This window comes from Lotus japonicus, chromosome 6 (genome assembly GCF_012489685.1).
Source record: "Lotus japonicus ecotype B-129 chromosome 6, LjGifu_v1.2".
Taxonomy (NCBI): Eukaryota; Viridiplantae; Streptophyta; class Magnoliopsida; order Fabales; family Fabaceae; genus Lotus; species Lotus japonicus.
Genome location: NC_080046.1, coordinates 4,172,941 through 4,191,442, shown reverse-complemented (window position 1 = coordinate 4,191,442; position 18,502 = coordinate 4,172,941). Strand labels below are relative to the sequence as shown.

Here is an 18,502-nt window from a genome sequence, read left to right as displayed (position 1 = left end):
CGTGGTGTGTTCTTGTCCTCCCCTGTGCGTCTCTGACTTGCTATTTGTTATATTGATGTACTGATTCGGTTGGGATTGAGCCTCCTCCATGTCGGAAGCAGAAGAAACTGTGGGTGAAGCCTGATGAGTGGATCTATCAAGAGAATGAAGACTGATGTTTTGGTTTTTCTGGATCTATCAAGTGGTTGATCGATCTCTTCACCTCTCTCTTCTCTCACCCATGTTCTGGGTTCTTCTGGATCCAAACTTAGATTGGGGTGGGGATTTCGGTTGGGGGTAGGGGTTGGGGTTTTGGTTTTGGTTCCGATTGCAGGTGAGGGTGAGGATGAGGATGCGGGTTGGGGTTTGGGGGTGAAGTTGCGGGTTGGGGTTTGGGGTTTGCGGGTGAGGGTTGAGGTTGGGTGAGGTCGTGAGGGTTTGCAGGTGGGTGAGGGTGAGGGTGAGGTTGGGTGAGGGGGTTTAGAAACTGTGGGTGAGGTTTGAGGTTGGGTGTTCTGGGTTTGTGTTGTGCACTGGGTTTGAGGTTGGGGTGTTTTGATGATGATGATGATTCTGGAGTGTTATTTTTTGGGTTAATTTGGGGGAATTGAAGTTAATTTGGGGGGAAATTGATTTTGTTAATTGATTTAGGGTTAGATTTGGTAATATGTTTAATTGTAGTTAATTTGATTAATGAATCTGACATGTAATTTTTTTTAATTTTTTAATATTTTTTTAAATCCACGTAAGCATAACTAACACAGTCAGCGATCCAAATCATCACTCGCCGGAGCTCCGCCCTCCGGCGAGGACCCGCTCCAAAAGTTTTTCAAACACGGGGACTTTAGACCAAATATTTTCCGGGGAGGGACTTACCTCAGACGGCGACTCAAACACAGGGACCAATATGATAGTTAACCCTAATTTAAATTATAAAAAAAATAACAGTTACAAATTATGAATTTGAAAAGTACAAAAATGAAAAATATGTCAAAATGTTATTAAAATTAATCTTAAAATTTAATATTGTGAAGGCTTTAGAAATTTACATATCTATTGATTACAATATATAAAATTAATGGTTAATATTATGCATTAATATCATTTAGGAGTTATGTAGAAGCTCAAAAGGTAAAAATATTAAAGATTGAATTTAAATCAAATTTTAAAGTGCTTAATCATGACACAATTCAACGTTTAAATTCATGAGGTAAAAACTTTTTCACTTCTACAAGTCCATTTACATGTGCTTACTATTATACATAATTCATAAAATTAAAATATATTCTTAACGTGGTACTTCCTTTTATTTGTGAATTAAAAAATAAAATTGAACAGTAAATTAATCTCAATTTTTAATTTAAAATTAAAAATATAGATTGAAATGTTTCTCAAATTCATCTAAACAATATATATTGGATACACATCATTATCAAAAACATAAATAAGTATTCTTTGCTTTACTCACAAAAAAAGGACGGTTACATATTATGAATTAATGTCATTAAGTAGTTATATAGAAGTTGAGAAGTTTATAACTTTCAAGATTGTATTTAAATCTCACATGAAAGTATCAAATCATGACACCAAATTTAAGGATTAAGTCCAAGGGGCAAAAGTTATTTCACTTTTACATCTTCATTTCCATTTGCTTACTATGTAAATGACTGAGATTGTTCATCCATCTCAATGTACGTATAAACTTCGTGCTCTCTGAAAAAATTTCTCTCATATAAATTATTTATCAATTCAATATCTTCATAAAAATTTGACATTATTTCCAAGCCTCTACAAGCATTCAACAAATTAATATTACTAATGGTATGTTTCAAATAAAAAATCATCAAATTAAAATTTAGTTATATAGCGTCAGAATTCAATTAATTATATTATTTTTGTATATAAAGATTTGTAGGAAATACGAGAGGGGATCAAAACACACAAGTGCGTCTCCCTTATATAAAGTCTTAAGAGAAGGTAGTTTGAAAAATTGAAGGATATAGTAGTCATTCAGTTAACTACGAGTCATGAATGTTTTTCTATCATGTATATCTTTCTAACTGTTTAGATTTTTTTTTATAGGAGATCAATCATGACCGTTCGTTAGTTTTCATCTTTGTTGTTCTATGTAACCTTTTAAGTGTTATATAAAAAAACTTTTAGGATTTAAATAGAAATTAAGAAATTTGTAACCTTCGAAAATGAATTTAAACCTCACTTCAAAGTGTCTAATCATAAAAAAAAGGAATTAAATTCATGAGACAAAAAACTTTTCACATCCATAACTCCATATAACATGTGCAATATTTACATATATTTCAAAAAAAAAAAACAGTGTTCCATATTATGCATTAATATCATTTAATAATCATAGACCAAATAAAAAATCATATTTTTATGAGTTAAAAATAACTATCCAATAAAAAGTAAACAATGTCATTTTAAAATAAAATAAAAAATTCTTATAATGGTGTTTTATTTTGCAAGATAGAAACTTACTATGTAACGTAGAAATGAGTGCATTTAAAACAAAGATTATACAAAAACAACACTATTTATAATGCAATAGTTTTCTTACACTATCATTTATAATGTTGTAGATTTAAAACTTACTTAGGAGCAAATAAAAGTTTCCGTATTTACAAAAATAACCACTTTATTGCAGAGCAACAACATGTCATTAGACGACTTCCCCTGAATGACTCAAATTGAGAACTTTTATTTGGAGAGAACATAGAGAACTTTTATTTGGAGAACATTAACAACAGTTATAAGATCAAAGGACGAATAACACATTACTCACAAGCATTATTTTGAAGTTGTAGACTGAATACTTGGAGATATTATAATATTTACTAAGAAGCACAGTTTCAACCAACCTTTTGGAGGAGAAGTTGTTGTTGTGGAATGACAAGAACAACTGAAAGTTTCAACACAAATTTCAACAAAATATTAATTCAAAACAAAAATATGGACGCATATTGTATCAAAATTGACTTTCACCACATCTGGAGGATGTCGAGCACGTGCCGGGGAGGAAGCTCCCTGGAGGTTTTGGCGCATATGAGGTATTTGTTGTCACCAAATATGGACACAATGCAGCAGCATGTCACAACAAAAAACTCAATGTGACGAAACATATTATTTGGATCCTCCCGAATAGTGTAGAAAAAAGACATGAGGATACCTGCACTACCAACATCAGCCAAAGTAAAAAAAAACATATAAAATCCTGCATATAGGTAATACAATCCAATATATATATTACCAAAGCAACACACAAACGACAAATGACAAGGGTTTTTTTTTTTTTTTTTGATAAGCCAAATTTGTATTGTAAAGAAGTACAAGAGGTACTTCAACCCAATACATGACAAGGGTTGTAAAACAAGACAAGTTTAAAGTATGTGTTATGTCGTCTTAGGGGAGACAAGACACCACAGACACATTAAATCTATTATCATGCTACAACCAAACAAAAAAAAAACACATCTATCAAAAAAAATTCTAATATAAAAATAATATATTAATACGAAAATATATTTTAGAAAATAACGTAAAAATCATAAAAACCCACAAAATAAATTAAAATGAATATCCCCGTGCATCGCACGGGTAAAAGCACTAGTATACCATAAAAAAATTGATATCAAATAGTTTTAAATGATTGATTTGGAAATTAACTCAAAAAATTTGTATTTTGTTATTTCGTACATACATCTGGAAGATTAAAATAGTTTTGTTATATTGATTCAAAGCATAACAAATTAGAAAAAGATAGGGAATTGGAATGTAATTAGGATTAAAAAAACTTAAATGAATGATATACGTATTTAAAAAAGAAAAACGAGAGAAGAAAAATGAAAAAGTATGATGTATGACAATAAAATACTATTACTTTATCCGTACATAACGCGAGATCAATATTAATAAAGTGTAATGTATATTCAGAGAGGTACCTAGTTTTTTTTGGTACGTAATTTTTTTTTTGTTACATGCACATGCACTAGTTTGTACATACATTCCTAATTATTAATGAGATTCCATTTAATAAAATATTATTATTTAATATACCAAATTGTTTCGTTAGAATTAATATATCAAATTTAATTCAACTAGATCGGCATTTATAAACAGCATCACGTTCGAAAAATTTATAAACAGCATCATTCAATAATATTCTCGTGTTAATAATTGAATCCACGCCAAAATAATACTAACAATAATTTCTCAATGATACAACCGAATTATTAAAAAAAAAACAGAATTATAAACATCCAAATTTTCATCAATAATTCCGGTGGGACCCACGTGCCAATAATAATCTCCTTGCCATGCCACTTCGTATCTCGCGTAATCGAAGCTTATGTCTTACTCCAACGTCTTTTATTTCCATATTCTTGTTGTTTTCTTCCATTTTCTCACCTATCTCTCTGCATTTGAATTGACTGTTTTACCCTCGTCCCATTGCCTCTCTTATTTTCCTTGTTTTTTTAAGTTTAAAACAAACAACTGTAAAAAAAAATTAATTTAAATATTTCAATCCAAATCTCTCTCGATTTCTCTCAATTTCTCAAAATTTAAGATCTTATTGTTTTTTTTAAGTTAAGTTCTAACCGTTAATTTTAAATATTAACACCTAAATAAATGGTTTTGAATTTTAAGATATTTTATGATGAATTTTGAGATATTTTATGATGAACGAGATAGAAATTTTAAAAAACTAAAGAATTCGTAGATAACAGTCGAATAAATAACTGCATCTAGATAATCATTAACAGTAGTAAGATCTAATAGGCGGTTAGCACCCAAACTCGCAAGACAATTCACAGAGTCATTAACCTCACGAAAAATATATAGCGAAATTGATTGTCCCAACTACGCATAAGAAAAAGGTCGACCGTAAAAGCCAAACTACACCTAAGTAAAAGGTGAATTTTGAGATTGAGTTTAATTAAATCATGAATTTTTTACACCATTAAATTTAAAATCCACAATTTAGATTTTGGACTGAGAAGATAGAAACTAAAAAAACAAAAACATTAAAAAAACAAGTGTGTGTCCATTACGATTTTGATTTGGTTTCAACTACTTTCTCTCTCATGTTCTTTCTTTTCTTCTCTTCTTGTTTTCTTTCCTTCTTCCTCTGTTGTCTCTCTCTCTCTCTTCTCTGAAACAAATTGAATTTCGCCATAATCGCCAACAGAAATTCGCTGACACGCGTTGAGACCTCTCTGTACAACCGCATTTATGCACTTCCTCCTTTAACTCTTCTCACCATCTCTTTGTTATGAAGTTACACGCTCCTTCTTGTTTCTTCTCTTCTTCGATTTCATGGAATTATCAATTCTCAGGTTTCAACCTTCTTCTTCTTTTTCTGATTGAAATTTAATTGATTGAAAGTGAAAGATGTGATGTTTTTTTGTTTACCCGTTTCTGTTTTTGGTTTTGGAATTTGATGCAGGTGCTAGTTGGAAATTTGCAGAAATTTTTTGTGATTGTAAGAAGGGATTTCAAGGTGGTTTTGGTTTTCTTCATGGGGAAAGGTGATCATGGACGCTGCATTTTCCCTCTTACAAGCTTGCAAATTGGGTATGATTTCTCTCTTTGTTTCTGATTTCATGGTAATTGATGCTGTAGTGAAATTGATGGTGGATTGAATTTTTGTTTGTTTATTGACTTGATGATGCTTGATTTTTTATTTTAATTTCTCCTTTTTAAATTACTGTTGTTAAAAAACAAACTTCAGACATGAAATTTTATGTCATGATTTTTGGTGTGCACATTGTTTGTTAGTTTGGTTTTCAGTTTAGGGTTCTATATGATGCTTTGTCATCAATGGTGATATATGCAAATGATCTGCACTTTTGTTTTTTTTTCTCCTTGTAAATGTTCTAAACTTTGCAACATTTTACCAACTGGTGTTGTCTAGTGATTATATACATTGGTCAATAATGCTGGGTTTGCAAGCAGTGTTATTTTGTGTTTCCAAACTTGTCAATGTCATGCTGACCATATTCACCGTTGTGATGTATTTTGCAGAGACTTGCAATCATATTTTGCAGATCTTAGCATTTTCCTTGCCAATGATAGTAAACGAATGTATATTTTGGTTGACAACAGACCATGGTTGAGAGACCTTGGTTCACGGGGAGCACACATTTGGCAATTGATGGTTACCAAGGTTACTAAATACCTCAAAATCATTTGAAGAATTTGCCTGTAGTATTTGTCCTGGAATAAAAGTTTTTAACTTATTTGCAGTCAAGGTTGTCTCCTTTTGCCAACACCAAATCTCGAAAAGAAAGAAAGGAAGGAAAAGAGGATCGTTCTCAATCAAGCACAAAGAAACCAAAGAAATTTTTGAGATGGTTCTCGTTGATTGAAGCAGTGATGTCATCAAAAAAGAGAGTTGTACTGCCTGTGAAGAAGCTAAGGAATTCTTTGCAATTCAGCAGTGAATTGCACAGAACTCTGTATGGCTTTATCTTATTTGAAGTTGCTTGGACTAATGTTCGTGGTATCAACTACTTTAATGAACTTCAGGTACTGGATCTCTTCAACATGCTAGTTATTTTTTCAGTTTAGAGTCATCATATATGGATTCATTTATTTTGCAGACTGATACATCACTGGCTATAGAAGCTAAACTTATGAAAAGATGGGAATTCGACAGTATAGCTCAAGCTGCAAGCTGCATGTCTTCATGGTTCTCAGGAACACTTGCTGAACAGCTGCTTTTGAGAGAGCATCTGGATTCTGCCTCAGGTGGTAACTGGGATTCTCATTATTGCTTTATGAGTGTGCATATTACGTCTGGTTTATGGTAGCTTTGATAATGAGCATGTATTTGTCAGTAGTATTTGCATGGAGGGATCCACAGACACACACCCACACCTGATATTAATTTACTACATATGATTTATTCTGCTATAATTTGGGTTGATAGGACTCTTGTTTAGGGAGAGACATTGCCATATTTGGAGTGTTGTAAAACATAGAAGATGAAGGGATAGAATAGTGAGACTTCTATTAAAAAACTCCGAAGTTTACTATGTTAACCTCTTTCCTATATGCACGTCACGAGTCAGGCAGGGACTATATTGGATTTTCAATCTTGTAACTCTTTCTTTTCCTGTTCTATCCTTTTCATTCTTTTATAATCTATTTTACTGTGGCTATCAAATTTCCAAACATAATCTAACAGTATCTTACATGATGGCCACTAAAGGCTTCAGTGTTTCTTTAATTTCTTAACCAAGATGAATTTTCAACTAACATTTCTTCTTTCTCTGCCATTTTATCAGGAGAAAAATTTTATGATGCTAGTGAATGTTTCTCTGGGACTGTATCCGATGATGATGATGATGATAACATATGCGACAGTATTCTAACTGCTGAAGATAGTTTGGGTACTGCTATTGGAGTATATGCTGATGATACTGAAGAGACAACAGACATTTTACACACACCCCCTCCTCCTTCTGGACCTAACAAGAGAAGAAAATTAATGAATTTTGTTGATGCTGAAGATAGCTATTCAGCAGCTAAAATGGATAAGTCATTGAATTATTCTCAGAGCTCTAGCTATGTTTCTGATGATACTGTTGAACCCACTCAGTATAGTGACGTTCTACTGTTATTTAGGTTTAATGATCATGACCTCCCATTTAAACTAAGGGAAATTATTGTTTCTGACCTGAGATTGCTTACTTTGTTAGAGGCTGGTCTTCCATCTTGGGTCATCTTCCTTCAGTCATATCCAGTGTTATGCAATCTTTATCGTCCATGGATGTGCCCACTTGCAAGACTGTTATATGTTTTGATCTCATTTGTCACTGTCCTCATTGGCTTCTATGATTTATACAAAAATGTTCCAGTTCTTAAGGCAACTGCTTCTCGTATATGTGGGCCTCTTTTTGATTGGATTGAAACTTGGGAGATGGTTTCAAGGGTCAAATACTTGGGGACAATGCTGTTTCTACATAACTTCCAGAAGGCTGTTAGGTGGTTTCTTGCCTTTTCACATACCACACGATCCTTTTTCTCAGTTCTTGTTCAACCGCTCGTAGAGTCATTGGTTGAGATTTTTGGATTTCTTCTCCCAAGCTTAAATTTTGTGTTTGAATTAGTAAAAAGCATCTGTTCTGTCATTGGGTTCGGGATTGAGTCTTCTTGGAATCTAGTGGGAGATGTAGTGGAGCTGCTCTTTTTGCCATTGTGGTTTATGCTCTCTATGATTTGGAGTATTGGTAGGTGATCATGTTTTTTGGAATTCTGGAACTGTCATTTACTTGCTACATTTATCTTTGTTTTCGGCTACAAAAATTATCATCTGGCATACAAGTTATACTAATTACCTGCATGTTCTTCTCTTCAATATACTGCAGCTACTTGTGTCTTATATCCTTTATTTTGGATTCTATGGGAAGTACTATATGCTCCTGTTCGTCTAGTCCTAGCAGTATCCAGTTTTGTGGCTTCCATCAGTTCATGGATTTGTGATATACTTGGAGACACATGGCAGTTTATAAGTAGCATTTTTCAGATGGCATCATCTTCTGAAGCAGCAGTCAGCACCTATGAAGTTTCAATGTGGCGCTCTCTTTGGAATGACCTTTTTTCACAGGTTAAGATTGCATAGCAATGTTTTTTTTTTGGATCTGGGTGGTTTCATCAAGGCAGACATCCTGATTGGTAAATATGTTACATTTTCTTTTCCAGATTTTCAAAGCTCTCAAGAGCATACTTTATGGGCTTGTTGCTTTTTTTACTGCCTGCAACAGGCATCGGCTAAGGTACGATTATATTCCATTTATTCATTGAAAGAGACTGAATTCCATTTCATGTAAATGTTGGTTGTGTGATGGTTGAATTTCTGTATTGTAGTTAATAGGATGTGTTTTGTGGATTTTTTTAGCAATGGCTCTGGTAATTGTAATCATATGATCAATGCTGTATTTAAGTCAATAATACAGTAATGTGTACTTGATTACCTAAATTTCATGGAAAATAAATGTTCAATGAATAAAAAAGAATGAAATCACCATGTTTTCTTTTGGTTTGACATTGAATTGCCTGCTCCTCTGAAAATGGGGCATATAGTTTTTTAGCTTTTCGTGCTTTTTTATTGTCTTGTTCTTTTCCCTTCAATTTTCTGTAGCAATTACTGACGTAGATGTCATTTTCACTTCCATATCGTATGACCTTCTTTTTTATTTATTCATTTTAACTTTTAAAAAAGAACAACCTCTCCAATTGATGAAACAGTAGAATTATATTAAAAAGATGATGAGAAAAATATGAAAAGAACTGTATTACAGAATTGTAGTCTACAATACCCCAGAGCCTGGCTCCTATTCCACTACCACAACACGCCAGCCCCAACCCCTGCTAACTTCCCTCCTTAAAGGAATAACCGTGGGATTAACTGCCCACTACTCTATTACATTAGTTCCCATTTTTCTCTTCTACCCCATCCTTTTTCTTACTTCTTCTGCTGTAGGTTTTTGAAACCCAAGGCCCATGACGAAAAGTAGGCCTAGCATGTTTTCAAACTAACACGATTCCCACTCTTAAAGGGTTGCAAATGAGAGATGAGAAACCATCTTTCTTAATTGAACTGGAATGACCTAGACCACGATTGAAGGCAACTTGGACATTCTGCAACAGCACATATGTTAGAGGAAGGAGGTCAAATATGGCACGCCCATATGTGATCCAAATCATGTGTCAATCATCAATCATACTGGTCCTTTATAAAAAAATAGTCAACCGAAAATGAATATGAATATTGATAGTGCATGAATAAGCTATCAAATGGAAAATTAAATTGAATGAACAGCCAGGGATAAGAAGAACTGAGTTTGGAGTTTGGGATGAGATAGGTGCAGCTTGATCAGTGTTAGTGACTTTAAGCTTAGAACTGTCAGCAAGGGTGATCAAATGAGCAGTTTTGGTGGGTGATGTGTTAGAGAAAAGAGAGGGATAACTAGCAATATGATCAGAAGAACCAGAGCCTAGTATCTAGGTAGCCCTTAATTGCAAATGCCACATTGTTTCACTGTTTCTTGTTTTCAAATATTCAAATATTTGTATTGAAAACAGTGAAAACAAATTTTTCGTGTTAATGTTTTTTAAACAAATATTTGAGAACAAAAAATAAGGTGAACAGAGTGTGCACTTTTACAATTATAATTGAAAGCAGAAAATGTTTTCTCTAACCAAATAGGCCTTCAGGTGCGCTTGTTCTCTCTCTCTCTCTCTCTCTCTCTCTCTCTCTCTTGTCCACTCCCGTAGCCGTAGGTGTTCTGACCCGGGGGTCGGATAGACGTCACCCGGCTAAACCTACCACCTCTCTCCTCGAGCACCCCTGGTCCCCAAAGGATGAACACTCACGTAACTTCTGAAGGACCCAAGAGCCATTAAACAGAGTGACCAGGCTTAAAAGGAGATCCAGCCTAAACACTAATGCCCTGCAGCACTACCCAAGAAAAACTGACTACACTGAACCTCTCGGACACCGACTTCTACCACGGCAAAACCAATCGTGACCTCTCCCGGCTGCGTACCCGGCGAGACCAACGTCGTCTCCCCCCAAACCAAATGTCCAGGCCAAAATGCTTTCCATCATCCACGTCCCATCAGGGGTTGGTATCCTTACGCCCTAGGAGCAGTGTTATCAAATCGCGATCGCGGACCATCGCGGTGAGCCAAAAATCCGCTATTTCGGCCGCTATTTGGCGGCGAATAGCGGAAATAGCGGGAATAGCGCGCTATAGCGGGCAATAGCGGCGTCGCGATTAGCCAAAAATCCGCTACGCTATAGCCGCTATTTGATAACACTGGAGCAGACACAGAGCTCGAGAGCACCTCTACAGTATGCAAACCCACTCACAACTGCTCGATCTGGGCAGGTGCCACAGGATCTAACGGCCCCTAATTGGATCATAGTATACGGATACTCATCACGACCTTGGTATCCCCAGAACCACTTTCCTGTAGAAGGCTTAGAAAGTTTTAAGGCACTGGTTCTCATTATTAACCCAATTCCTCTCTTCTACCTGCCAGCTCCATACCTCTTACTTGGGTGTTGGAGTGTCTTTGCAGGTACCCGCGGCGTTGTTCAATGACAGAGCCATGCCATTCCATCACCGGAGACGCCCACCTTCCCTGTAGCCTGTCGTTCTAACCTCAATCAAGACTCCAAAGTGATTTGGCCAGATTCGTCCAATCATATTCTATTACTCATCTATTTTATCAATTGACACAGTATACGGCTGGCTTGTCTTCACTTATGAAGTCTTAATCCTTGCTTTATGTGGTTGCTGGTGCAATATTAAAATGAATATTTTCTATGTTGGCTGCTACTATCTATAGCATTATTACAGTAGATTTGATGTCTGTTGAAATTCAGCATTGATGATAGTTTGCAGGAGTTTATATGAGCACTACATGCCTAGAACAGGTGGTTTCAATTTCATTTTCTTTTTGGGTTAAAACTTCCTATGTGGTTTGAATCATTAAATTGTGTTGCAAAATGTTGGATTGGCTCTTGACTGTTGTGTGCTTAAAATGCAACTAATTATCATGAACATATTTAGCAATCTACTAATCTAGCAAATAATATATGTTGCTAAACCTAATTTGCCATGGTTATGTGCAGCATTTATAATCATCTACAGGAGTTTATCCAAAGATTATTTCGTCAGTGCCGAAGATCACAGCAAGCAGATTTAAAAGACAACAGAAAAACTTGCTTGACTCTGGATCTGGTGAGAACTGTTAAATTGAGTAGGATGCTGTTTATTGTGGAGAATCCTATACTAATTCATGTTTGATATGAAAAACGATTGAAAAGCAGGAGAATAGCTCTCAACTTAATTATTTTAAAATGGCATTGTTTAGACTTGCACAAACAAATCAAAATTGCTTCTGGGAAATTTAGTTTCTACTCAAATCTCAGCATTGCTTCATGGTACTTTTTGTTATAGAAATTAAAGACCTTTATTTTGGACCATTCAGAATGCGAGCTTTGCACTGTTTGTTTTACTATGTGCAAATATGTTGATGCCATTTTTAGTAGCTCTGTTTGTTTTACTATGTGCAAATATTTTGATGCCATTTTTGGTATCTTTGGTGCTGCTGTGTAAAATTAGCGACCATTGAAAGGATATAAACTCATCTATTGACTCCAATTACCAGGTGGAAGACAAGAAGAAAGTTTAATTATATCATGCTTTCCAACAGACAGATCTCTCCAAATGGAAAAACAACGTTGACTATCCTAAGTTCCTAACATCAATCAACGGCTCAGAGACACGGCATTTGGGTGAGTCCATTGCATTTTCAGCAATCTCAATCACCTATAGGAGTTTTTTTAAGATTATTTTTCTGTGTAAAAAATTTGTTGTAACCATTTCCCCTTTCTTTAGTTCCATTTCTTTCTTTTTTTCTATTTTCTGACTATTTTTCATAGTGGAAGTTATCAATTGTACAGACATTATGTACAGGAAACTTGTAAATTTAGTTATTAATTTCTTTCAATGTATATTCAAAGTTGATTAATGTTTAACTGCGTACATGTTGTACAGCTACAGCATCAAATTTTAAAATCAGCTATTTATTGGCGGTTTATATATTTATGAAGGACAATGTGGTTTCCTTTGAGATTAGAAGGGTGCATTTGTGCAAGCGACGTTGTTAAGATACATTTCTGTTTGGTTATAATCGGTTGAGTACATGATCTTTACTTCTTTTGCTCATTCCATTGTCGATTCACCAAAACTGAATTTGAAAATGCTATGATACCTTCTATACATAGGGAGACGAGTAGGATTTTATTCATGGCTTTCAGAGTTGTTATCATTGTATTTTAACGGCCCAATTTGAACCTTGGGTAGTTATTTCTTTGGTACCCTGATTTGGTGATTATCTACTATGTTCGGTGAATCCTTAAGTGAAATAAAAAAAAAAAAAAGTAGATTTTGTGCTCAATTAAATAGGTTTTTCTTCCTTGTTGTGTGAAACTTAAAATCTATGGTAAGGTCTGTGCCTTAAGAAAAGAAAAAGAAAAAATAGATATGATATTGAAATGAAAACGTTTCATTACTTTGTTTAAGAAGAAAAAAGAAAGTGAAAAGAGAAGAGATAAATGAAATAAATTGCTCTATTGTGCTTGAAAGAAAATGATCACTTAGCTCAAAAATTTCTGCAGCTATTTGTGTTTCCAATTCTTTCTATATCCTACCATGCATTGCGCCTCAAGCCCCCATTGCAACCTTTCGAGGTCTCTCCTATTCTACACGTACTTCTTTGCTAGATTTTGAGGTGATTGATTGATAGATTTAATGAAGAAGACAAATATTATTGGAATAAGCTCATGTAAATATAAAGTATACATCTCGGCACTTCTCACATACGACATATCTAGCATAGAGATATTGTTCGAGGATGAGATCCGACAAACTGACCAAAACTTGAGGCCTCAAATGAAATTGGGCTGAGTTTCGTCTTATCATTTCATGGCTGCTCAAATCTAAGAATGCTACATTCATAACACTTTAGATAATTATGCCACATATAACTAAGTCGGTTAGGCGGTTGACATATTGATTAAGCGATTAACTAAGTACTAAATTGACAAAGAAATAAAGATAGATACTTATTTTTTCTATTGATCTTCCCTAAACATCCTAGAAATTGACAACTTTCTTGGATGTCATAGTGCTTTCTGCAGGTACACCTCTGCTGGATTTGCTTGCCGCCGTGTTCCTCCATTCCTTGCCCCACAATGTTCCGCCCTGCTTAGCTGAGATCCATTGTGCCGCTTCGAGCATTGCCAAGTAGGGACTTGAATTCAAATTCTGAGGAAGAACAGAACCAAAAAGAATATAATAGGCTGTTTCGTTCCGTTTTGTTTGCGTGTCAAATGGTACCTAGATTTGATTCGAAAGAATTAGCAAAAGGAAATAACAAAGTGGGAAATAAATAATTCACGACACAAGAAATTAGAGAGGGGGAAAGAGTAAAGAAAAGAAAAATTAGATAGAAAGAGTGTTATCAACTTGAGTACAGAACTTTACAAAATTTTGAAGAGATGTTTTCATTTGCAATTAAACTCAAGTCATGTGTTTTGTTATAATCTTGTTTTGTTGCTCCAACCACAGTTGTTGCAGCTGCAGCAATGTTTGGTTTTGCATTGACACATTAGATGTTTGTTCATTGCTCTTTGCACAGGGCCATGGCCCAAATGGATCTTCTTCTGCAGGCATTGCCAATGTTGTCTCCTGGCAATCCTTTGCACTAAAAGTTGGTGCCACTGTTGAATTATACACTTGAACTATACTCCGATTAAGATTCTGATCACTATGGTTCGATGCTTCCATTGTAGCATCAACATTTGAATCAAGCACTTGAAACGTTGGTGTTGAATCATACGTAAAAGAACATTGAGCCTGGAAGCTTGGTGCTACAATCATCTTATCAGATGTTTGAGTATGAAAAGTTGGTGGCACTGTCATGTTAGTCTCGGCAGAACATTGAAAGGTTGGAGCAATTCCTGTCTCATTTGGAATTGTGTCACCAAAAATCAGATCCAAATTTGTAAAGGAATTAGGACTTTGATCAGATAAGGTTGATGCAAGAGGAGCCGGAGTACAGAAGGTTGATGCGGTTTCCTGAAACGTCGGTGCCACATCTAAAACATCATTGGAATTAGCATCTGTGGCATGAGTAACAGTTCCTATGTCTTCCAAGAAGGGATTGTATGTGTTCTGAGGTGTTGGACTTGGAGCTTGATCAAATAAGGCGACAAATGGATCAAACCCATTGTTCAATTTGGGTGATGTTTCAGCAGGTGCAGTAACTGTCTTTGCCAAAACCAACTCCCAACAATCTTTGGAGCTGTCATTGGAAATGGAACCCTTCCTTGTGTGTTTATGCTCCCATTCAATTATTTGATTTTGTTGCACATCTTGCTGCAAATCTTCAAAGCTTATAATATCCAAACTCGACCTTGATGTTTGATCAACAGGAAATGATTTGGTAGAACTAGAACCATTTGCACTAGCAAAGTCATCATATTGTGAATGTTTCTCATCTTGATCAGAATCAGATTGCTCAGAATACATATCTTGCTCAAGGGACCTCCTAGGACTCATAGCAGCATCTGTAGCAGTCATGAGGTCTTCAAGTGATGTGCATTGAGACCCCAAATCAGATCCACTCCCAAAATACCTCTCAAGCGTTCCGTATCGTTCCCCGGCTTCAACTTGGGACGATGAACTCGAAGCTGCAGAGTGATACTTTGTTGCAGGAGGAGATAGTGAGTGTTTGGAATTGGAACCACCATCATTTGCTTGGTCCTTCAGGAATTCCTGCAATGTCTCCATGAGCTCTTCAGAAACTTTTTGCACAGTTGGGTACTCATAGGACCTCCCAATCCCACTGTTAGCACAAAAAGAGTAAAAACGAGATAACTCATCAAATTGCTTGGAAGATTTAACACAAGCATGGAATGCAGCAGCGCATGATGAAAGTGGCATATGGAAGAAGCTATCTAAAACAACAGCAAGACCATCAGAAATATCCTTATAGAGATCAAAGCTTTCTTGCACAACAGCATAGAGGGAAATCTGAATCAAACGATTCGTCTTGGCCGACCCGGTTGGCCTAGTTGCTATAGCTCTATCCAACAACCTTTGCCAGTGAGGCATTCTATCAAGCACCATGGCGGGTTTCATGTCTCTAATCCCAGGCTCATTGGAGAGATTCTTCCTCTGATGCTTCTCATGAAATCGGTTATGATACGTGAACCTCCTTTGAAGCTTTCCGGTTAAAAAGCAATCCAAACGCTCATCAAGGTACAGAGCAAATGTTCTGATGAAAGCAGTGTAATCCCAAGGGCTAGAAGAATTGGAATCATCTTTGAAACTTGAAAGGTTGAGAATTTTGGCACCCCTTTTCATTGCATGGAAAACTTCTCTAGGAAAATATGGATCGCCATCTTGGAAAATTCTGAGGACGATCATGAGAGATTTAAGGACAACGATCCAGTTTCGCGTCTTGCCGATTCGCTTGCCAATGCAATTGGCACATGCTGCTGCATAGAGTTTGTTAGAGGAAACAATGTTGACAATTTCATTCACGTAACGTTCCTCAATGGGACTTTTGTCATGGGTTGTTGCTTTGAGGATTGTGATTTCAAGGTTGGCTGCATTTGTTACCTTGGCAAGGCTAATGCTTGTTTGGTCCTTCACTGCTCCAATTGCCTTCCTTAGCTTGCTTGGCATGGTGAATCAAATTAAATTTCAAGTTTTCTGGGAAATTTGTTAGAACATTACTTGGCATTGAAGTTTATTATTTTTGCAGAATTTGTTGTAAGAAAAAAAGTTGAAGAGTAAAAATTGTTCAGAAAGAAAACTTGACATCATTTTCTGAGACATGGAAGAAAATTGGCCAACTTTCAATTTGTTCTATTTTTAGGTTGTGGATTTGGATGGTGGAGAGTAAAGGTGGGAGACAAAACCCAGGGCATGACAAGAGTGTAGGATAGAGTTAGTTTTTTTTAGTTAACAAAGTGTAGCCAACCTAATAAGTAAATAATAAATAAAAGGGTTAATTAAGTATTTGGTTCATGTAAAATAAAGCATATAACTTGTTTTAGTACAAAAAAAAATCTTGTTGAAATACATCCCCTACTTTAGGTTTCGCATAGAATAAAATAAACGAAACTCGTCGATCACGTCATTATTTTCCATCATCGGAAAATAATATAAGCAGTAAAATATAAACTCTCAATTAAATAATACAAGGCAAATATTCTATAGATATTTCTTGTCAATGTGGTGCGAATAATAATTCAACATGGCACCCAGAGGCGTCGGAAAAACCACCCTCATTCTCCAACGTTTACTCGCCGACTGGAACAAAGGCCCTCACCTCACCAGCTACGTCGACTTCGCCAAATCCATCAAACACTGCCACACTCCTTGGGCCTCCTGGTCCAACTGCTCGCCGCCCGCCCTCTCCGACTGCCGGAGGAGCCTCGAAAACTGCCTGGAATCCATGGCCGAGAATGGCGTCCGCGCCGGCACCATCACCTCCCACCAGATATTCGCTTCATTAAACAAGTGACACGGCCTCATCACCACCCTCCGTCGCATCCTGCAAACCCTGCCTCTGACAGAGTTTCTTGTCAATGTGGTGCGAATAATAATTCAAACATAAAAATACAGTAAACTAGCGCACAACGCTAGAATTACGATTGTGTCTTACAATTTTCACCAAATAAATAACATAAACGTGGCTTTTTTAAAAAATTTAGAATAATCTGAAAAAATCCATGTAATAAATACATGAGCAGAGATTAAACAACTACATCGTCACTTAATTCATGTGATGGATCAAAGCATGTGTATTTTCAAATATGTATTTTAAATAAATTAAATAAAGATGATTTTAAAATAAGATCAATGATAATACCACAAAATAAATGTCAACCTTTTTTTCCGATGAAGGGGACGAGCTTAGCAGCCTAAACGACAAAGCCAACAACCACATGCCTCTGTAATAGACAGTAGAAGCACTACTAGACATAAAAGTTACAGAACAAAAAACTAGGGAGCGAATCAAAGACGCGACTCGAACCCAACCCATGTTTGACCAAAAAATCCGCAACTAAATTGGCCTTGCAAAAGAAATGACCCTAAATCACATGCAAAAACTCTCGTAGGATGCCACAAATTTGGATTATGAAAGGAGCATAGGGATGGAGAGCTTCACAACCCATATTTAGAAGTTTGATACAACAGGAAGAGTCTGATTCAATCACTACTCTATAGAACCCTCTAGCCTGTAGGAGACGAACGCTGAAGAGAATTCCCAAAGCTTCACATGTAAGGCCAAGTAAAAGTTCAACGTCTTTGCATAGGCCACTACGAAAGCTCCAAAGTGATACCGAACAACACCACCACAAGCCGCCACACTAGAAAGGGAGGAGAATGCCCTATCAAAATTGAGCTTAACCCAACCTTCATCGGTAGGAAACTACCGAATCACAGGCACATCAAAATCTGGACGAACAACACGAGTAACTTGAACCAAACGCAATGTCCCCTGGCAATGGCCAAGCTTCCCAAGGGCCTGGTTGCAAATAGATAACGAACAAGCCTGCTACAAACCTCTAAAATAACGGGTTATCTTGGAAATTCAAATTTTAACAATTGTATTTGTATGTAACTTAATCAAGCATAAAAATTTAATCATACCTGTAATGATTCAAAATAAAATATAATAAACATAATAATAAACTAAGAGATTGATTAATTTATTTAGAAACAAATTTTTTTATTACGCCAATTTTTATACTTTCTCACACAAATAAAAAAGACTCCAAACATATATCTAACTTCACATATTAAGAATTCACGCTTAGACCTCAAAATTACATTTACACATAAGCTATAACATTCATCCTCTCTATAAACACACTTTAGAGTGTGGCCAACATGATGCAATTTAA

General features: G+C 35.8%; 2 protein-coding genes across 3 annotated transcripts; one reads left to right on the top strand and one right to left on the bottom strand.

Annotated features, from left to right (window-relative positions):
- Nucleotides 1-5,056: 5,056 nt before the first annotated feature.
- On the top strand, nt 5,057-12,546 carry LOC130722704 (uncharacterized). Its single transcript, XM_057573525.1, has 10 exons — nt 5,057-5,333; nt 5,444-5,571; nt 6,022-6,163; nt 6,244-6,525; nt 6,600-6,747; nt 7,287-8,231; nt 8,370-8,608; nt 8,704-8,777; nt 11,645-11,753; nt 12,184-12,546. The coding sequence occupies exons 2-10, from the start codon at nt 5,516-5,518 to the stop codon at nt 12,205-12,207; spliced, it is 2,019 nt and encodes a 672-aa protein (XP_057429508.1). The 5' UTR covers nt 5,057-5,333; nt 5,444-5,515; the 3' UTR covers nt 12,208-12,546.
- Nucleotides 12,547-13,211: 665 nt separating this feature from the next.
- On the bottom strand, nt 13,212-16,422 carry LOC130722703 (clathrin coat assembly protein AP180). 2 transcript variants are annotated; one of them, XM_057573524.1, is made up of 2 exons: nt 14,059-16,422; nt 13,212-13,916 (listed from the first exon to the last, which is right to left on the bottom strand). In XM_057573524.1, the coding sequence occupies exon 1, from the start codon at nt 16,269-16,271 to the stop codon at nt 14,100-14,102; it is 2,172 nt and encodes a 723-aa protein (XP_057429507.1). In that variant the 5' UTR covers nt 16,272-16,422; the 3' UTR covers nt 13,212-13,916; nt 14,059-14,099. The 2 variants fall into 2 exon arrangements, with proteins under 2 accessions (XP_057429507.1, XP_057429506.1); XM_057573523.1 differs by having other exon boundaries at nt 13,213-13,916; nt 14,064-16,421.
- Between the last annotated feature and the right edge of the window lie 2,080 nt (nt 16,423-18,502).